Here is a 19,043-nt window from a genome sequence, read left to right as displayed (position 1 = left end):
GATGGAATAATTGATCTCGAGATATAGATTGGAATTATGCACAGCCAGAGTTAAATTTTAATTGCATAAATCCTAAAAAAGATTAAAAAAGAAACCTATATAATTTCATCAGGAAGAAACTAAATTACTTTGCGCCATTTGTAACGTGACTATACATATCTTACAATTAGTTTAAATGAAAGATTGTGTGTGTGTTTATATATATAATTAATTATTAATCAATCCCATCAATCGAGTAATTCTACTTTCTAATTAATGAACTTTCACGTTCTGTATATTGTATAGAGATTATTTTTTCAATGGATAACACATTCCACATGCAGTTGCAGCGTCAGCCGCTGCAATTGATGCCGCAGCCGGTGGCGTTGGCCTCCCCGTTACCTCCCCCTTTCCCACTCTTCTGCTATCCTCGCACCGAGAGGAGCAGCGGAACGATGGCGATGGATACTCGTGTGTGGGCGACGAGAGCGGAGAACGGACTCCGTTCAGCGGAGTCGCGTCAGTTCAGAGGCACGACTTGCGCCGTCGAGTCGAACGATGACGCGTCGCTCTCGGCCGCTCTTTATATCTTATCGCCGCACGTCGTTTTTATCTTCTTAAACGTAGCCGCGACGTAAGTCCGTGGGTGCGATGTTTCGTGCGCGTAGAAAAAAATCGTAGCGCTCGGACGGAGACGCAGACCCGTCGACGCATTCCGGAGAGCATGAGACATCCTGAAAAATATATCCACAATTATACATGTCCTCTAGAAGAAGAGAAAGGAGAAAACTGCGCTCGCGCAAACCATAAAATCTAGGGTCGCCTGTTGACGCTTGTGGTGCGTATATGTGTGTATGTGTGTGTGCATTGTGCGTACGAACGCGCGCGCGCATCTTTCTCCGCTCGCTGTCACGCGCGCCGAGTCTCTTTAATTCATCAACGGCTCCCGGCCAGCTGGTACTAGGCTCTCGCTTCGTTCAATTTCTACTATCGTAGGAAACTCGTGTGTCTGCGTTCTGATTTTGATAATAAAAGAAGCGCTATCTAAATAGCGTACATTGACCCTATAATCGGCACTAGAGCTGCCGGTTATTTTTATTCCCGAAGAAGATTTGATGTCCGATTCTTCTCTTACGATTTTATAAAAAACATATACGGCCAATTTCATCATATAACTTTTATTCATTATTCAAATGCGCGAGTTTTACGTACATAAACGCGTAAATTTAAGAAGTGTCGGATTCAACACACGTGTATAATAGGATACGTGATGAAAGCGCGCGAATAATAATGAGTCACGTGCCGGTGAAAAGTGCGATGAATCCACATCGCGGACGAAACATGGATGAATGATCGAGAGACAGACGTTGACCCGCATAGCTCCGCGATTTTCGATCAGAAGTAAAAAGAACGAAATAAAATGCAATAATCTCAGTTAATATGGACTTATTGCGAGGGGAACGGGAGCGATTATTCGAGGAGGAAGGGCCGCGCAGGAAAGGACAGTCGTACCGTGACGACGACAACGACCCAGGTAAGTTTCTGACCTGCGTCACTAACGGAGAAGAACAGCGGGATTTCTAGCCTCCGGCTGACGTGATTCTCGGGAGAGAAGTCGTGTGCGTTACTCCGAAAAGAAATCTATTAATACGAATATAAATCGTATCGCTAGCGATTTTAAAAAGACTACTACGAAAATTTGCCACTTATTTTATCTATGATGATAGATCTCTTATCAATTCGCGTTGCAATATTAATATTGATTAGCGATATATTATAAATTGATAAATTTTGATTTTCGCAAAAGATAAACATTTCTCCAAATAATTTTCACGAGACTACGGCCTTTCATTAAGGCTCAAGTGACTGAATTATAATTATAACTGAATATAATTATTATTTGATTAATTTAAATTTTTCTTGAGAGAAATTATTCGCGCGATTCGTGCTCCGATTTGATATCAATATTAAAGCATATCGCTCAAAAAAATTTTTTCTTTACAAAATTCCTTTCTTTAAATTATTCAAATTTATAATAAGGTGCGATATGTATCGAGCTTATAATGGTGTTTTAATGATATTGATATTTGGAGAAACGTTTTCTCGTCCGCGAGATACGAGAGACACTTATTTAAGTGTTTCTGATATAATAATTAGTGTGCGCAAAAATTATTCGCGATTCGCTTATCGAGATCCATTGTAGAGCCCGCACAACGTGCAGTTAATTATATTGGTTGCAATACTTTCTAGGTGTTTCGTAACGAACTATGTATCTCAGATAGTCTGACTCAAATGACAAAAATATTCGATTATATAACCTGTTATCTACCTAAACCGTGTCACAAATCGTTATAATATCTAATGTAGCGCGTCATCAGTCGTTAAATTAAAATTTAGAGAATTATTGATTCACGCTTAATATTTCGTCTCGACATCTCGAAGATCATTAAGTCGCTATTAAAGCTCTTCTGTTCATTTTATCTCGATCAACAATCCGTTGCTTCAGCATCGCTCCCCGCTGAAAATCCTTCTTATCTCGCGGAACCTTTCAACCTATTAAATGATAACGTGCCATTCTTATCGTTTACACCGCAGTTCTGACAAGTAATTCAGGAAGCTGTTAACGATCTACTGATGCGTCGGTTGAATATGATTCACGGTTTTCGTTGGAACAAGCGCGTCACATGTACACTGCATTTTTTGCGTTCCTCTTTCCTTTTTCCTAAAAAATAAATTCATAATATTAGAAAAATATTAGAAAATAAAGAGAAGCGAATAATATACGTAACATAAGCGATATGTAAAACTCTGTATTTTAGACATAATTTATTCAAAACCACTACTTGCGATGCATCCATAATGTATCTATTTTTACATAACACTCTACATTCTACATAGTCCGGGCTGATTTCATTTAAAATGTGGAAAATATAAGTGATAGACCAAATAGGCGCGACAATATATTGGATATAATTCCGATGCGGAATTAAAACGTAAATATTAGAACGATGGACGCGACACTGTCTCGCCGGTCAGCTGGAATAGAAGCCGGAAACTATGGGCGTCGGTATCGGCTTTCGGAACAATGACTCATTCTGGGACAATTCATAATTTCCTTTCTGTTTGCGTCGCTTGTTTGCTCCGTCGTGCGTCCAGCGTGGAGAAATAACAATTTGATTAATCCTGGAAGGGAACAATAGGCAAGAGATCCGGTTAATAATGGTACTCGGGAGACCCAGTTCCCTCGTTTGAATTTTGAAAAGCACTTTTCTTTTTTACGAGAACTAGAGTTCTACTAGAGTAATAAAATAAAAAAAGGAGAAAGTTTGCTTCATTTTCTGATTGCTCATATCATCCCTTTATCCGATAAGCTTATATCAGTTATAATTTATATCAGTTCGAATCGCTTAAAGATTAGAGAAACTCTCATATATCTCAGGATCAATGAGTTAGTATCGAAGAATACCGAGAACTCTCTTTCTGGAGCGACATTATTGGAGCTTAATGGAAGAATCGGCCTCCACGATGGAGGTGAAACCGATACCAAAACCTCGATCGATCCTGACCGAGAGTAGGCCGATACCAGCGCCCCGGAGGATTCCGGTGCCGATCACTTCGCCGATGGCGCGTTCCAGCAGCCCGACTAGCGAGTCCGGTCAATCCGAGAAGAGCGACGATCAGAGATCGACCAGCGGCTCGACCGGCGAGAGCACCCGCAGCAATCACGAGTTCTTTCGCAATCTTGGCACGAGTTCGCGTCAGCTGAAGGATGAAATTTCGGAGAAAATGACGGTGAAGGGACGCGCCGTCATCTCCAGCACGCGAAACGCCAGCATGCGGTTGGAGAGATCGGTGAAAAATCTCCTGACACGACGACTGTCGTCCCTGAATCAGGACGATGTAATCAGCCAAGATAGCGTCCAGAAGAAGCTTAAGGATCCGGTCGAGGAGGACAGATGCGTATCGATGCCGACCGATGACATCTTTAGTAGCATCTCGTTCTACAGTCCGCTGAGCGGCAATCTGAGGAGTGTGAAAAACGAGGAAGATTTATCCGGCAGGCACAGCCCACCACCGCCGGTTTATCCGCCGCCTCCGCTTCCGGACGAGTCTATCTACGACGAGTTGCAGTCCGTCACATCGGGAAGTAGCGGCCGATACGACACTCTTAGCTCCACAGTGTCCGACAAGGTCGAACGGGACTTTCCCGAGTCGTTCAGTCTCCTCAGCTTCGCGCGAAATCAGGTAAATTAGGTCTTGCTCTCTTCTCACGATTCTTTTTTTAAAATTATTTCTGTTGTCTCGTTTCAATATTGCTACTCAGACATTCAACTATCAAGCTAGAAATGCTTACAAAAATCAGTTTTGTTCCGTTTAATCGATAAATAAAAAAAAAAATCTCCTTCACTTATATTCTTCCGTTTTAAATAGGGTAGCGATTCCGACCAAAGCCTGAACTTGTCCGACGTCAATGTAAGTCTGTCGCTTGACCGATCTGAAATCTCTGCCAAGAAACTGTCGAGATCGGACTCTTGGACTTTCTACGACAGCACGCCCAGTACTAAAGCCGAGAATGTCGATGAGGTGGATAGAATATCTAGCGTAGAAGAGGAAAGCTTGGAAAAATCCATCGAGAGGGAAATATCGACGTTGGATCGAATTTCTTATGCGTCTAACGAGAGCCAAGCTTCCGTTCAAAATTCTCTCTACGAGAATCTGTCACCGTCCAAAGTCGATTGTCAGCAACAACCAACAGTAATTTCTTCGGATACTAGGCAGCAAAGTAGCAAGTCCTTGCTCTTCGAGTTTGATCCGTTCGCGAAAACATCTGAAGATGAGAACGTCTACAGCAATTACGAAAACAATGATCTGATGCTATTGGAGACTTTGTTGGCTACCAACGATTCGTCTAGTAGCGCCGACAGCACTCTCGATTTCCGCGAGAGCGCCGAAGAGGAGCAGGAGGACGAGGACTTGACACACACCGGCATCAGTTCGACACCTCCGGAGCCACCCAAGAGATTCGATTCTCTTCCGAAGAACGAGTACGACGTACCGGAAGGCATGGAACAGCCCGACAAGATTCAAGCGTCGAGTAAGAATCCGCCTCTCTTGCCGAAGCTGGCACATTTGGTGACTAAAAAGCAACCTGCAGTTCCTCCCAGAAAACCTTCCATAAGGATTTCTTCTACAAACAATTCTTCAATTTCTTCATCGGCTGCGATGACGACGACGACGACGACGACAATGACAACGACAACGACACCTACCAGTGTGTGTAACGTCGAGGAAAATATTACTAGTCCTTTGTCGGGCACGCCGAGGATCGCCGAAGAGAATCGTAAAGTGAGTGTGATACAAAAACTGAAAAAACTGCGACATGAATCCACCGTGCATGCCATCAGACCAAACGTGATTAGTTTTGTGAAGAGCGGCAGTAAATTGTTATCCAGAACTCGCGAGCACATCGGTGAGTCCGGCTCGAGGTCATTGCGAATGGAGAGGCCAAAGGTCAATGTTCCGCACAATCCGGTCACACACAGAGGAATGGTGTACAGGTGAGGAGCAGCGTAAACGTACGAGAGATATTTAACGAGCCTCTCTCTCTCTCTAGTCCCAGATTTTCTGCAAACAAATCAAACCGTTCACTGCGCTTGCAAGAATTTGAAAAATTAATTTAAAACATTTTGCAACATTCAAATTTAGCGAAAAATTGTATTGATATCATTGATAAAAACTTTCTATAGAGTATTAAGAAAAATATATTAAATAAACATTTATAAGAAGAAGATTCTCTAATGTGATTTTAATAATCAATTGCGATTAATACTAATATAATTTTTTGATGATTGAATAACACCAATCAGTTTAAATCGAGCGACTACATTAATCAGAGTGTTAATTAAAAATATCATCATTTTCTGCGGAGGCCGGGAATGGGCATCGAGAGAACCAAGGATCTCGTGCCGAGAGCGGCAGTGTTACTCGATCGGAAATTATCATTCTATACTGACAAGAGCATGTCTACGCTAAAAGAGGTCATGGAACTGGATACAGTACACAGTATTCATCTGCTTCAGGATGTCAAGTGAGTGCGGTTTTTTTTTTAATTTTATAAACACGATATGTACACTATACAATAGTGTACAATATATGCTCGGCGATAATGATAATTTTTCTACGCACTCTTTGACAGAACGAGAATTAATTTTTTTAATCCGACTTATCATCAGAAATTATTTTATCCGATTATCATCGAAAATGCATGTGTTTATTCTACAGCATAACCGAAATATCCCACGCTTTCTCCCGATTACGAATATTAGATGTTAATCTCAATTCACAGGTAGCTTATTATATTCGAATAATATAATGTGTGACTCATTCTCGCTCGGCATACGTTTATATCGAGCCGACTCCAAGTGTTAAAACACCGGCCAGACACGCATTCCCCTCGCAGGCGTCGCTCTCTACGAGAGAGGTCTCAAGGTCCTCTTTGTTAAACGGGAAGAAAAGAATCTCATGAGAGAAGAGCTTTTCTCGAGCATAACGATCTGATCTTGGTCGCGTCGTCGAATGATAAATTATTCCTTGCGCGACTCTCCTGAAACGCAGAATTATCAACAGCTCTTTTCCATTCAACTTTTTCCAAGCAATTATCAACTCCTGCCGCAATAACACACGCCACGGAAAAATATTCCCGAATTAACCCCGATAAAAATCTATGATCTTTATAAATGCGCAGTTTTCGCTATAGCGACGCGTCTATCAGTATATTGATTAAACCTATTAAGAATTCCATTGGTTCAGATCCGAGAATCTAAGATATTCTCAACTAAGTGGCTTGCGTACTGATACATCATCTGTCTCAGCTGTTAACTGCGTGACTTGGCGCTAGATTATCTCTTTTAGTTTTATGTTAGCGTTGCGTATCTTTACGTTCTCTTTGACTCATCGTACACGCGATCATGGCTAGTTCGTCATTATTTCGCTCGCAATTACTTGATGAAGGCAATTTTGAAATGTGTGCAGAACCGTGGATGGCGAGACGGTGCATTGCGTAGCGATTAGCGGCGCGGGCAGACCAAACGTGCACGTTTTCTACGCCAAAGGTATCGCTGAGAGACGGATCTGGGCACAGAGGATCCTCGAAGCCACCACGCCGGTCTTCCCCACAAGATACACCGCCGATCTCACTAGAGCAGGTTGGGCTTACTTAAAGGTATGTATGAAAGAAGATAAACCGTGTATAAAAGATTTCAGAAATTGAAGAATATTGAAAGCTCTCGATTATTAAACGATGAATAAAAACCATAAAAATTCGAAAAATCGGAGGTAAAATCAAGTCAGATCACAAAATAAAACCGAGAGTGAATCATATTGTATTTCGATAATAGTATGCGGAAACGTTTTGATTACTCATTTTAATCAATTTCAATCTAAATCGATATATATACCAAAATTAATAATTAAAATTAACAATTGCAAAAATGTAAAGGATTTATATGTTAATCTTTAATCAAAGTAATAAATAAATTTTACAGAGAAAAGCAAAAAAGAATATTTTTATTAAAGATTTTTCTCTTACTCTTTTTGTTTCTATTTATTCGAGAGATGTTAAAAAAAGAAAAAAAATTTAGATAAAAATAAAGAAGAACATACATATGAAAATTTCTATTATATATTATAATTGATCATCTCCATATTTGTATGTGTGTATGTTTATTATATATACTGTAGTTTTATATTAATCTATTATAATAATTTTACAAGCTTATCTCAACCATCTCTTAAGGTACGTCAAAACCCTTTCTTTCTCTCTCTCTCTCTCTCTCTCCCTCTATTTCATCCGTTATTCAGTAATATAATTTTGTTAATATCAACGTTCTTTTTACAACGGTAATTATAAATAACGAATAAAAAATAATTAAAGATATAGTCATTTTAGCGCAAAAAAGAAAGTTTGTAATAAAATTTCGATTACCTATTTCATTTCTTGCTAACTGTTCACGTTTGCGAAAGCAGTGAAAACCCATATGCTGACACGCAAATTCTTCTTCTACAATTTCGCGAACGTTGTGGATATTTCGTATTCATTGGATGACAATCGGCCAACATTCTTTTTTTGTCATTGACAAAAATAAAAAATCTCAAATATATTCTGTCTCTCTCTTCTCTTCTTTTATCTCGCGACAATTACGTTTTTGTTATATTCTTTTCAGGAAGGCGTAACAGGTACATGGTTCCCGGCTTGGGTTCTTCTGCAACAAAGAACCTTGATTTACACAAAATCCTTCGAACCAGCTTTCGCCATAAATTTTGAACACGTGGACTTGCGGAAAGCACGTTGCATCGGTAAGTTACGGCTAAAAAGCTTTATATATATATATATATATATATATATATATATATATATATATATATATAAAAACTACCAATATAAATATTGATCGACATACAAAAAATGGATAATCTATAATCTTATAATTATATATATAGATATAGAAGATAAAAATTAATTTTACTTTAACGAATTGACGTTGTTATGTTGTTAAATCTCAGAGTATTTTTGTTGCATTTACTTATCGGTATTTATTCAGTCTATAATTAATATCAGAGACTTGCCTTGACATCAATCTTAATCATTGAAATTATTGCGACTCAATTAATACCGCGATTGAGACGCGAAAGATGCGATACCCTAATTACGATAATAAACAAGTTTGATTGTCATTTTATCAATGAATGATTCAATGTAATACAAGTTGCTTGATTAAAAGTACAGAATCATCTTTTAGTCATATTGTATGACCTAATTTAGATAAATGTTATTAATATTATATTGTATATCGTTCTCAACAATCATTATTATCAAAAAAAATCAAGGAAGCTTAAATTATTAAATTATTAAATTATTAAATTATAAAATATATATAGAGATTACAAAAAAATCATATATATATGTATGAGATAGAAAAAAATATAATTATAAAGTATGATTTGAGATAAATTCTGCAATGATATAATTTGAGTTTTTCTTCATATTGCTGTACTCAAAATGAACAAAGGAAAATAATGATTTACGTTTACGATTCCAACATAAATATTAATCGATTTATGACATTACAGTGTTGCGGGAACAGGAAGGACCGATTGCCGGATGCGGGGCTATTCCGGTTGTAGTTGTAGATGCCGGGGGTAGCGGCGCCCTGCACATCGCTACACCGGGGACCCACGAGGCAACCGCTTGGCGACATGCGCTTTATCAGGCAGCCACCAACTGCGGCCCTGCCTTAGAACAGCAGCAGATCACGCAAGACAATGTGCCTGTCATCTTAGACAAATGCGTCAATTTTATCTATGCGCATGGTGATTAATGAATCATCAACTTATAATTACCTCGAACGAGAATAATAACTTTGTGGAATTTGTTTAAGAATGCATCACATTTGTTGGTCAATAATTTACTAATTTCTAAGATCGATCTTTTCGAAAATGCTTCATATAAGAAAAGAGAAAATATATTCCACGTTTTCGATTTCTTTTTTTTTTTTATATAGAATTATCTTCTTGATAACAAGAGTTGCGAAATATCCTGTATAGTATACCGCAATGAAATTTAAATTCGCGTCACCGCTATTATTAAGATTAATGACACTTGGGAAACGTCCTGCACGATAATTGAGTTTCTCCAGAGAATTCTGATTGCATTACTGAATGTTACTGAACGACGTTATATTATTGTAATGCAATAGAACATATGTCTCACACAAGACCTCTTTATTCCTCTCAGGCATGATGTCGGAAGGCATTTATCGTCGCAGTGGATCGAGCAGTGCCGTAGTAAAGCTGCTGGAGGCTTTCAGACGAGACGCATGGGCTACGCAAATCACACGGAATTCGTATACGGAACACGACGTTGCCACGGTTCTTAGAAGATTTCTACGGGACTTACCGGATCCATTGTTCCCAGCCAAAATACACGATCGACTCTGCCTCACCGCAGGTAACAAACGAGATTTGTGCAGAACAGATTTATTGTTGTGAAAATATCTGGAATATCGATATAGACAGTGTTATTAAAAAAAAAAAGAAAAAATGCTATTAACATTAGAGAAAACATTTTTAAAAGTTTATGTAAAAATTCACCCTGTGTGTCACTCTGAAAATTATATAAATATCTAAAATTGTTATAAATTGTTAGCTTTAAAGCAGTATCCACACTTGTTTGTGCAGATTCGATCAGCGAGGAAAATAGGGTTGCGACTTACCGGAAGTTACTGTCCACACTCAATCCTGTGACATCGGCGACGCTTCGTCGGATCCTGGCGCACCTTCATGGTCTTAGTCAACAGAACGCCAGGAACTTGATGACTGCCGAGAACCTGTCGGCTGTTTGGGGCCCGACCCTGATGCATGCCGGTGAAAACAGTGCCGAAGAGTGGAACCGCGCGGAGACCAAGGTCGTCGGCGATCTCATCAGGTTGTATCCGAAACTCTATCAACTGTCGCCTGCTGATCTGGCCAAGGAAGCAAAAATGCTGGAGGTCTTGGAAAAACATCACGTGTCCAACAATGGACTACGAGGCGCACCTTCGGGAGATCTGAAGATTTGGATATACATCCTGTCGCCAGACAGGGAATGCGTGAATGTCACTGTAAGGATCTTTTCTCGGTTTAATCGGTACTCTCCACTTGTTTCTTATTTATTCCTCCAATTTTTTTGATCCTCCAACTTATTCCTTGTCGATAAATCGACAGTTTCTCATTCTCCGATTTCTCGCAAAATTTGTTGGATAAATCGAAAAGGATCTATCGACGATTTCTGAATTCCTGCTAATAATCAAAATTGAGCTATACATAATATAGCTTTCCTTTATGTATTTCTAATTAATTAATCAATTTAATTAGATCGGGCCTCAAAAGATTGCGTTTGACGTGTGCCGGGAACTCGCTGAAAAAACCAATTCACCGGTTCATGAGTTGTGTCTAGAAGAATACACACTATCCGGCGCGCTGGAACGGCCGTTGCATCATAATGAACGTGTCCTGGAGGTGGTTGCGAGATGGGGATACTGGGATCCGGATGATAGGAAGGATAATGTCCTAATCCTGAAAAAAGACCGATTGTACAAGGATATCGTGCCTCTGGTGCGTACGATATAGAGAAACGGATAAAAAATTCGCATATAATTCATAATGAAGTTTATGAAGTTTGCAAATACTGTCCTGCAATTCTCACAATCTAAATTTATAATAGCTCTATGTAAGTTAAGGCATAAAACAAGCTCTTTTATACGGATTAAATTGCGTGATTCCAAAAGCGGAAAGAAAGATGCGTTTCACATGCGCTGCGAAAACAGGATACGGTTTAATTAACATTAATCATGCTTCTTCATCTTTTTTCTGTATGTGATATATATAGGTAAAGCCACCTATGACGATCTCCGGAGAACTTAAGTTCGCAGATACCAAGACAAAGAACCTGAAGAACTATCTCTTCGAATTCAGCCAGGCAAAACTCTGCTGTTACAAAGACAAGGTGTGCTCCGTGAAACTTTATGAATGGAAGATAGAGGACATTGTTTGGTACTTGGGACACGAACCTAAACGCAATCCACAGATGGGGTAAAAAAATCTAATACGAAAAATTACATACTTTAATATGATTATAATGCAATACTCGAAAAATATACTTACCGGAATATATTTCTTATGTCACAGCTGGTCCGTCACATTCATCGTAAAAAACAAAAATCCTACGAGGTAAGAATTTATATCAATAGATAATTAATTATTCATTATAACTTGATAGGAGATATATATTTTAAAACGTTCATTGTCCTAAATCAGTATTTGTGATAGAACGAGACAGATATTTAATTACCTTTCTAGATGTAAAGATAGCCCGTATTTCGGTAACATCTTGGCAGGAACATCCAAGGATGAGCAATACAGATGGTTAGCGGCCATGCTCTTCGGGGAATATCAATTGAATCTCCGAGCTTCCGCGGTAAACCTCATGGATCCATAACCGATTAAACCTGCCGCTATAAATCACTTGGCCTCCAAAGTGATAAGTGATACTTTCTAGAAATGAATCGCGCTATAAACTTTATATAAATATGGAAACGTGTACAATATATATATTCCAGATTGCGTTCGAGAACATCACTCATGTGCACCGAGCGTAGTTTTATCTTTGTTATTTACTGAAAGTTGAACAAAGATAGAACGACGCTTGTGTACACGAATATTTTTGAACGCGGTCCAGTAAAAGAAAAACTAACTTAATATACAATGTCCTAAAAGTTTGATCTCTAAAAAGCGATTATCTAAATCATAAATTAAGTTGTCCTTTTATGGAATGATTAGTGTGGACAATGTGAGAAACTTTACCGTCTTTGTAAATTAATGATGTTGTGAAAATCTGTTATAACTGTAGCTCTATAAAAAATATGTTAATTGTATAATGTATAACGAATTATATAATAATATACACCATTTTTGAACAAATCAAATTAACGAGATATATAAAAATCAACAATACAATATTTTATAATAAATCTGTTTCTTACAATATTTTATGTAGATATTTTGCAACATTATTTTATTTGATACTTACATTTGCGAATAAAGAACATAACTATTTATAAATATATCCAACTTTAAGAACAAAAATATAAAAAAAAAAAAGTATTTTAAATCATTTTTATGTATTAAATTAAATGCATCATTAAATTACGCGCGCCCTTTTATTTAGCGCATATATTATTATACAATATATTCAGAGTTTACATTAATTATTTCACATACCAATAAATATGTTGGAAATGGCAGTGTGGATGAATAGGGCGGGGACAAATTGAATGATGGATTAGGGGCAAAAATGTTTGCATAGTCTAAATCGGCAATACGGCATATTGTTTTCCTAATTTCAAGTGTTGATAGATTTAATAAACATTTATGCATATATACGATACGAATGAGGAAGAAGTTGCTCTTAAAATTAAATTTATCAAAATATATCATAAATTATCTGAATAAATAAAATATTAATTACTTATTCCTTAAAAATTTAATCCATAACAATTGTTTAAGAGAAATGAAATATAATAATGCCTTATATAATTATTCTTTATATTTATCAAAACCTTAGATATTACAATGTCATATAAAATCTTTTAGGAAGGATATATTAATAGAATTAGTAAGACACATACTGTACACACACATCTCTAGTTTCTTTTTAATTCTAATTAACTTAATAATTGACTTGAACTTTCCATTGAACTGTTAATGTCTCATCCTCCTTTAATTACTCCTTTAATTCCTCTTTAACAGATATATAATGATATTCAACTCGCGCAAGAAAAAATTTGTCAAATGAATTAATAAAAGAAATAGATCGCATTCTGTATGTATTGCGTTTTTATGCTATTTGATTAAACAAATCTATTCCTGTACATCACCTATACCATCTGGGTTTATGGCAAACGTCGCTTCACTTTCTGGCAAACAGGGTGAATCGTATATCTTGCATATCCTACTTTCTCCTCTGCCTTTACGCAAATACAATCTTGTTGTGCTCGAGTGTGCTAAGATATGACCACCGATCGGTTTTTTCTGATCGCCACCAAACATACTAGCAGCGCCGTCAACTTGTGCAACTACCTGATTCGTTATAACAACAGCGATTCCGTGTTCGTCTGTTAGTCGCAGTAGCATCCTGAGAAATCTTGCCAGATGAATTTGCCTAGCATTTAACTCGCCCCTGCCACTGTAATCAGTTCTGTAAAGACTAGTCGCACTATCAACAATCAATAGAGCATATCTCGCTTCTGTCATCATGGCACTGGCTTGAACTAGTAATTGTGTCTGATGATCGGTGTTGTAAGCTCTGGCATAAGCAACATTGTCAAGAACAGAATTTCCACTAATCTTGTACCTCTCAGCGACCGCTATCAATCTTTCTGGTCTAAAAGTATTCTCTGTGTCTATATAAAGACATCTTCCCTCTGCGCCACCCATACAAATTGGTAGCTGACAATTTACAGCAAGGGTGTGACACAACTGGGACTTTCCTGATCTAAATTCTCCAAAGATCTCCGTAATAGAACCAGTTTCTATTCCTCCACCTAACAGTTTATCCAATTCCTTCGAACCGGTGGTAACGTAAACAATGTTTGCGCGCGTCGAATGTATCTCAGTGGCGCTCTTAAAACCCATCATAACAATCTTGGAGGCTTCCTGCAGCAACTTGTCCGCTTTGGCCTCGCTGATACCCTTGATCGTTATAATATCCTTTCTTGGCGCATATGCTACCGACTCAACGGTATAGTAACCGGCGTCCTGTAGCTTCTTAATATCCCCGGCTGTAATGCCATTTTTCTGTGCGATGATAAGTAACGTGTAAAGACAAAACAAAAATAATGAATGTAATCAAACATGTATGGACATGAAAGTATTTTGTCGGTTACGAATGATGTTATGATTAAGTTAATTTCGCGTGACACTCACCTCTAATGCTTTGATCAACTTCGCCGGAGTATATTCGTCCAACTCATCCTCCGTTTGTATATTCACCGTTGACGCAGTGGACGCGGTGGATACCATTTTAACGGTGATATTGTATCTTGCGCTGTTGCTGAAAAATACTTCACCCGCCAAAAAGCTTTGATCTTTACTGCCAAGCAGCTTTAAATGTCACGTGATATGCATAACATGAACCAACAAGTGTTCCTAGACAAGTTTTTTCTTGCGCATGCGCATGGATATGTATTAACCAACCAGGATAAGGAAATCTTTAATTCCTTTTCCTGATTGGTCAATCAATCACTTCGAAGTATCTCCAGCGTCTCCCAGCTTAGCTATGCTATGGTTACAACAAATGAAATGTTCTAATTGGTTCTGCCATTTTTAGTGAAAAGAATGTCAGCCAATCAGTAAATAATCTAGATACTTGGCCGAATATGGCGGTCAGATAGTGCATGCACTTTATTTTGGCTGCGTTCCAATATTCACTGCCAGTACTGAAAATCTATAGTGTACGTGACGTAAATTATAGATTTTCAGTACTAGGAATTTGGAATGAACGCAGCCTTTGTCTCATATCGGCTCCAAAACGCTGAAATTTCTTTCAAGCGCATTTAGTATTTCTTTGATATATTTCTATTGTTTCGACCCTATCTGGACAAATAATATAAAATGTTCAAGGTAAACATAGTATGGAAAGACAGAGCATACTATTCTTCATACAAATTACGCCGATTTCGATGTGCTTCGAGTAATTCTGTTGGCATGGCTCGAACATATGTAAACAACGCTCCATGTATGTGTAAAACACATAATATAGAGACTTATATATAGACTGTATAAAAATAATATTATTAAGACAATAAGAGAGGATCAGATATTTTTCTAGTTTGACAAGCAATGTAGTTTGAATCGGATCAGAGAAAAGAGGCATTTGACTCTGTATAGTCTTCTTTTACTAACGTTATCTTTATTACCTGCAATAGGGAGCGCACTATTTATTTATATCTCTGATATAGATTAGAGATTACTTTAATTTCCGATTACAATGCGACCTACGAACTACGACGTCAGTCCCCCTCCATCCCATCGTCATTTGTTCATATCAATAGATGCCAGCTAATGCTGTCTATATATTCTTAAGTCGATGACATTACAATTTATGAAAGACACAATCACGTGTCCTTTACGAGCGCAGTCGATCAGAAGCTACGGTCCTAGAGAAATAGCGATGGAAACTCTGTTCCGCAGACAACACAATCAGCAATCCTTCTCATCTTTGAGCGCAATCTTCTTCGACCTGGACAATACACTGGTGGAAACCAGGAAGGCGGATAATCAGGCTTGTCGCAAGGTACAAGAGACACATTTCTAACCTTAAATTCCCCCTCGCTCTCCTTCCCTCTTCTTCTAATCCCTCCCCCCCACCCTCTCCCAATCGTGATTCGCTCACGATATTTTTCTCGCGAATAATATTAAATCCCGCTGCTACAGCTGTTGCTAGAGAGAGATAACGCGAGCGTGTATTCGCGCATTGCTTTACACGCGCGAGTCGCATTCTCCCACGACGTTTACCTACCTACCTACTTACGTATGTATATACGGATACTCACATCGTAACATGTCGCAGGAATAGAAGTCGTATCCTTTAACCCCTCCTCCTCGCGTGTAATATGAGACGATTCCCTGATATAGCGCGCTTTCTTCTACGGTGCGGCGGTTATTTTCGGCACTGTCGTCTTGTACCCTCTCCAGGGACCTAGGATAATCTTTTTTCGTTTTAGCTGCATCTTCTGCTCGTATCTTTGACGCGAATGTATATATATATAGAGATATAGACATATGCAAAAGGTGCAAGAAAGTGCAGCTAAAAATTGACATTGACTCGTGGAAAATTCCGCAGCGTGGGCAAAGTTCACGTGGACATTAGTCACGCCTTATGGTATGTGCTTTATGTATAACCTATTTAAGATTTAAGGGATTTCTCTTTTGATCGCGCAACAGAATTTATCGTAAGAGAATATCGCTCTGTTAAAGACCACAGATGAGTAAATAATCGATGAGATTCTAGAGGACACGGGTATCGCTCCGACATTATTTGGTCGGAAGATAATTTTGAGGTTATCATCGACCGGAATTCCCGACATCGACGCTTCCAAGGAATATTTTGAACGACAGGAACAACTGCGGCCTGCGAAACATGCACGTGTGTTCCGCGCGTGTGCGATCGTTGGACGGTTATTTCTGGCCGCCTTGGTGAGTGTGTCAAAGGGCAAGGCTAAGTAGCCTCGAGAGGGCCGTTCTCCGGGATTTCTGCCAGTTGGCTCTCGACTATGCTACTCGACGGATGATATACACGATAGCCGGTTACGCCTACCAGAGAACGACAGACGTTTCCGAAAGTCTCTTCTCGCGACATCGTGACACATCATCGATGATATCGTGATACGTCGCGCTGAAAAAGTAATATAAAAAAACGCACGTCGCATCGTCGGTGTTCAACTTGAAGACAGGCGTCTTATCTCTTTCTCTTTTTTCTTTTTCTTTTTTTCTTTTTTTCTTTTTTTTTTTTTTTTTTTTTTTACTTTGCTGTAATAATCGAGGACATTATGAGTATACCGGAGGGCGTTGCAAAATGCGTGGCCGTATTAAAGGCGGTGGATACAGATTCGGAGAAGTTTGCCGCGCTGTTCATGGTCACCAAGCTCGTGGACGCCAAGGATTGTACTCCCGCTGCCAAAAGGATGCTATTCGAAGCCATCGGAGCAAAGTTCCTCAGAAAGTTGCTATCTACCAAAAGCGTACCCATGGACTGTCCGCCGCAGGTATACAAATCTGTGGCATTGTCCGTCCTTTCCGCGTTTTGCCGAGAACCCGAGCTGGCCTCTCATCCGGATATGGTGGAACATATCCCGGCGCTCCTCGAGATAGTATCGCAGGCTGACGAGGATGCGCCTGATGACACGCTAATCATCGTCAGTGAAGCCTATACTTGCTTGCAGTGTATCGCGCAACATTCTCCTGGACAGAAAGCATTGCTCGAGCAGAAAGCTATCCCAAAGATGTGCGACATATACGCGGAAAAGAGCTTTCAAACAGACGAGGCGTTGAATATCCTCGTCACGTTGGTCAACACTTTCGGACCGGAAGCTTGGGATTCGACAGACACCGCACCTTTCCATACGATAATGAACAAAATAGCCTTGGACTTCGAAACCGATCACACGGAGAGGAAATTCGAGCTGTGCACCATCCTGCAGGCTCTATTGCAATCTTGCAGGAAGGATGTGATTTCTTTCCCAACCGCGAAGGAGGAATCTTGGCCGCTAAGTATTCACAAGGGCCTTAGCGATATTCTAGGATCGAAAATAAGCAAGAAGCAGCGCGATCCAGCTTTGAAACTCACATCTGTGATGATGGATTTGTTGGGAGCGGATTGGGCTATGGCCGACAAGGAGAAACCAAAGATTTATTTCCTATTGCTCATTCAATTGGCATCGATCGAAGTCAGGATGCAGTTGGAGGACAAACAGCTCAAGACTGTGGTCTCTAATGCCGATTTGATCACGGCATGCTTTGTCATTCTCGAGGTTTCGATCGGCTACATCGTTACGGATCAGCTGGATTTAGAACAGAAAGAAAAACAGTCATTATACACTGCCCTGAAGGGCGCCTTCGCGGCAGTTATCGGTCTGTTAAGCTCTGTGTCGAAGATGAAGGCGTTAACAGATGTGAAAGAAAAGATTTTTGTATGCGCTCTTGTCCGAGTACTTACAGCTTGGCTGGCGCAAGAAACGAGCGCGATGCGTCCTCAAGTTTACGCTGTCTTGCCGTATGTATTGACGGTTGCCAACGATACTTTTTATGCTCATCGAAACAGAAAAATGGCTGAGAAAGCCAAATCTAAGGCTAAAGCGGACGAAGGGACATCGACCGGCGAACTGATCGTTCATGATCCAATGAGCGAGGTCGACATACTGAGATTGCTGTTGCCCGCTTTATGTTATCTGGCCGTGGAAGAAACCGCCAGGAAAATTCTCCTTCAGCACAAGCAGGACGAGGTTTTATTCGAGTGCCTATCTTATCATTGGACCATCGTGCACTATAAGAAGCCACCGGTGCCGAGGTCGGAGCGTTTAAAACTTCTGCAAGATGGAAATCGCACGGAAGAGCTGGATTTGCATGTTTTGGAAGAAATGAAGGACTCCAGAACCGCAATGGTGTCCATCTGTAACGTCCTGATGAATATCACCGTGCTAGAGTCCAAGTTGGTGGAGGAATCGCCGACGTTTGTCTCGCTGCTAAAATTCATCTACAACAATCTGCCGGAATTGAAACAGATCCCGGAAAATCTCGTGCTACACGGTCACTTGGCCGTCTTAGGTCTATTGCTGATGAAGCAACAGGCGAAACGTATTAAGAAGAATGATTTCTCTATATGCCGTTACATTCAGGCCACCATAAGATTCTTGTGGGACGCGTACATCATTGATGAGAGCAACGAGTACTCTGCGTTGATACCACTGCTT

At 39.5% G+C, this 19,043-nt stretch overlaps 3 protein-coding genes across 12 annotated transcripts in view; 2 read left to right on the top strand and 1 right to left on the bottom strand.

The window, feature by feature from the left end:
* Positions 1-43: 43 nt before the first annotated feature.
* LOC138933772 (DNA repair protein RAD51 homolog A) lies at positions 44-15,368 on the bottom strand. Of its 9 annotated transcripts, XR_011447030.1 has the most exons (11): positions 14,500-15,364; positions 13,654-14,370; positions 11,867-12,069; positions 11,680-11,738; positions 10,251-11,585; positions 9,935-10,032; positions 9,107-9,859; positions 7,964-8,240; positions 2,552-7,175; positions 165-713; positions 44-72 (listed from the first exon to the last, which is right to left on the bottom strand). XR_011447030.1 is itself a non-coding variant. In XM_070296772.1 (2 exons), exons 1-2 carry the CDS (start codon positions 14,593-14,595, stop codon positions 13,435-13,437), a joined length of 1,032 nt encoding a protein of 343 aa, XP_070152873.1. In that variant the 5' UTR covers positions 14,596-15,368. The 9 variants fall into 9 exon arrangements, 1 of the variants encoding a protein (XP_070152873.1); XR_011447029.1 differs by having other exon boundaries at positions 165-7,175; XR_011447031.1 differs by having other exon boundaries at positions 165-5,604.
* Positions 449-12,554, top strand: Rhogap15b (RhoGAP_ARAP and RA_ARAPs domain-containing protein RhoGAP15B). 2 transcript variants are annotated; one of them, XM_070296766.1, is made up of 13 exons: positions 449-817; positions 3,419-4,224; positions 4,411-5,537; positions 5,909-6,067; positions 7,012-7,201; positions 8,202-8,334; positions 9,109-9,348; positions 9,773-9,985; positions 10,216-10,637; positions 10,891-11,130; positions 11,405-11,607; positions 11,704-11,745; positions 11,875-12,554. In XM_070296766.1, the coding sequence occupies exons 2-13, from the start codon at positions 3,484-3,486 to the stop codon at positions 12,011-12,013; spliced, it is 3,849 nt and encodes a 1,282-aa protein (XP_070152867.1). In that variant the 5' UTR covers positions 449-817; positions 3,419-3,483; the 3' UTR covers positions 12,014-12,554. The 2 variants fall into 2 exon arrangements, with proteins under 2 accessions (XP_070152867.1, XP_070152866.1); XM_070296765.1 differs by having other exon boundaries at positions 449-1,513.
* A 274-nt stretch (positions 15,369-15,642) lies between the features above and the next one.
* The window catches only part of Neurochondrin (neurochondrin), a 3,747-nt gene continuing 346 nt past the window's right edge, over positions 15,643-19,043 (top strand). Inside the window, exon 1 of the mRNA XM_070296434.1 lies at positions 15,643-19,027. Within this exon, the coding sequence (XP_070152535.1) occupies positions 17,124-19,027 (1,904 nt within the window). The 5' untranslated portion in view covers positions 15,643-17,123. The remainder of the gene's footprint in view (positions 19,028-19,043) is intronic.

This window comes from Polyergus mexicanus, unplaced genomic scaffold (genome assembly GCF_030449975.1).
Source record: "Polyergus mexicanus isolate NDT 795.1 unplaced genomic scaffold, iyPolMexi1.0 SCAF_5, whole genome shotgun sequence".
Lineage (NCBI taxonomy): Eukaryota > Metazoa > Arthropoda > Insecta > Hymenoptera > Formicidae > Polyergus > Polyergus mexicanus.
Note: the sequence above shows the minus strand (reverse complement) of the source record. Positions and strands in the feature narration are given on the sequence as shown.

Excerpts from the sequence above, each read along its gene's own strand:
- Rhogap15b (XM_070296766.1), top strand. The coding sequence starts at position 3,484 with ATGGAAGAATCGGCCTCCACGATGGAGGTGAAACCGATACCAAAACCT. Across the intron at positions 7,202-8,201 it reads CAGGTTGGGCTTACTTAAAG|GAAGGCGTAACAGGTACATG; the intron begins GTATGTATGAAA and ends TATTCTTTTCAG. Across the intron at positions 8,335-9,108 it reads GCGGAAAGCACGTTGCATCG|TGTTGCGGGAACAGGAAGGA; the intron begins GTAAGTTACGGC and ends ATGACATTACAG.
- LOC138933772 (XM_070296772.1), bottom strand. The coding sequence starts at position 14,595 with ATGGTATCCACCGCGTCCACTGCGTCAACGGTGAATATACAAACGGAG. Across the intron at positions 14,371-14,499 it reads AGTTGATCAAAGCATTAGAG|AAAAATGGCATTACAGCCGG; the intron begins GTGAGTGTCACG and ends ATCATCGCACAG.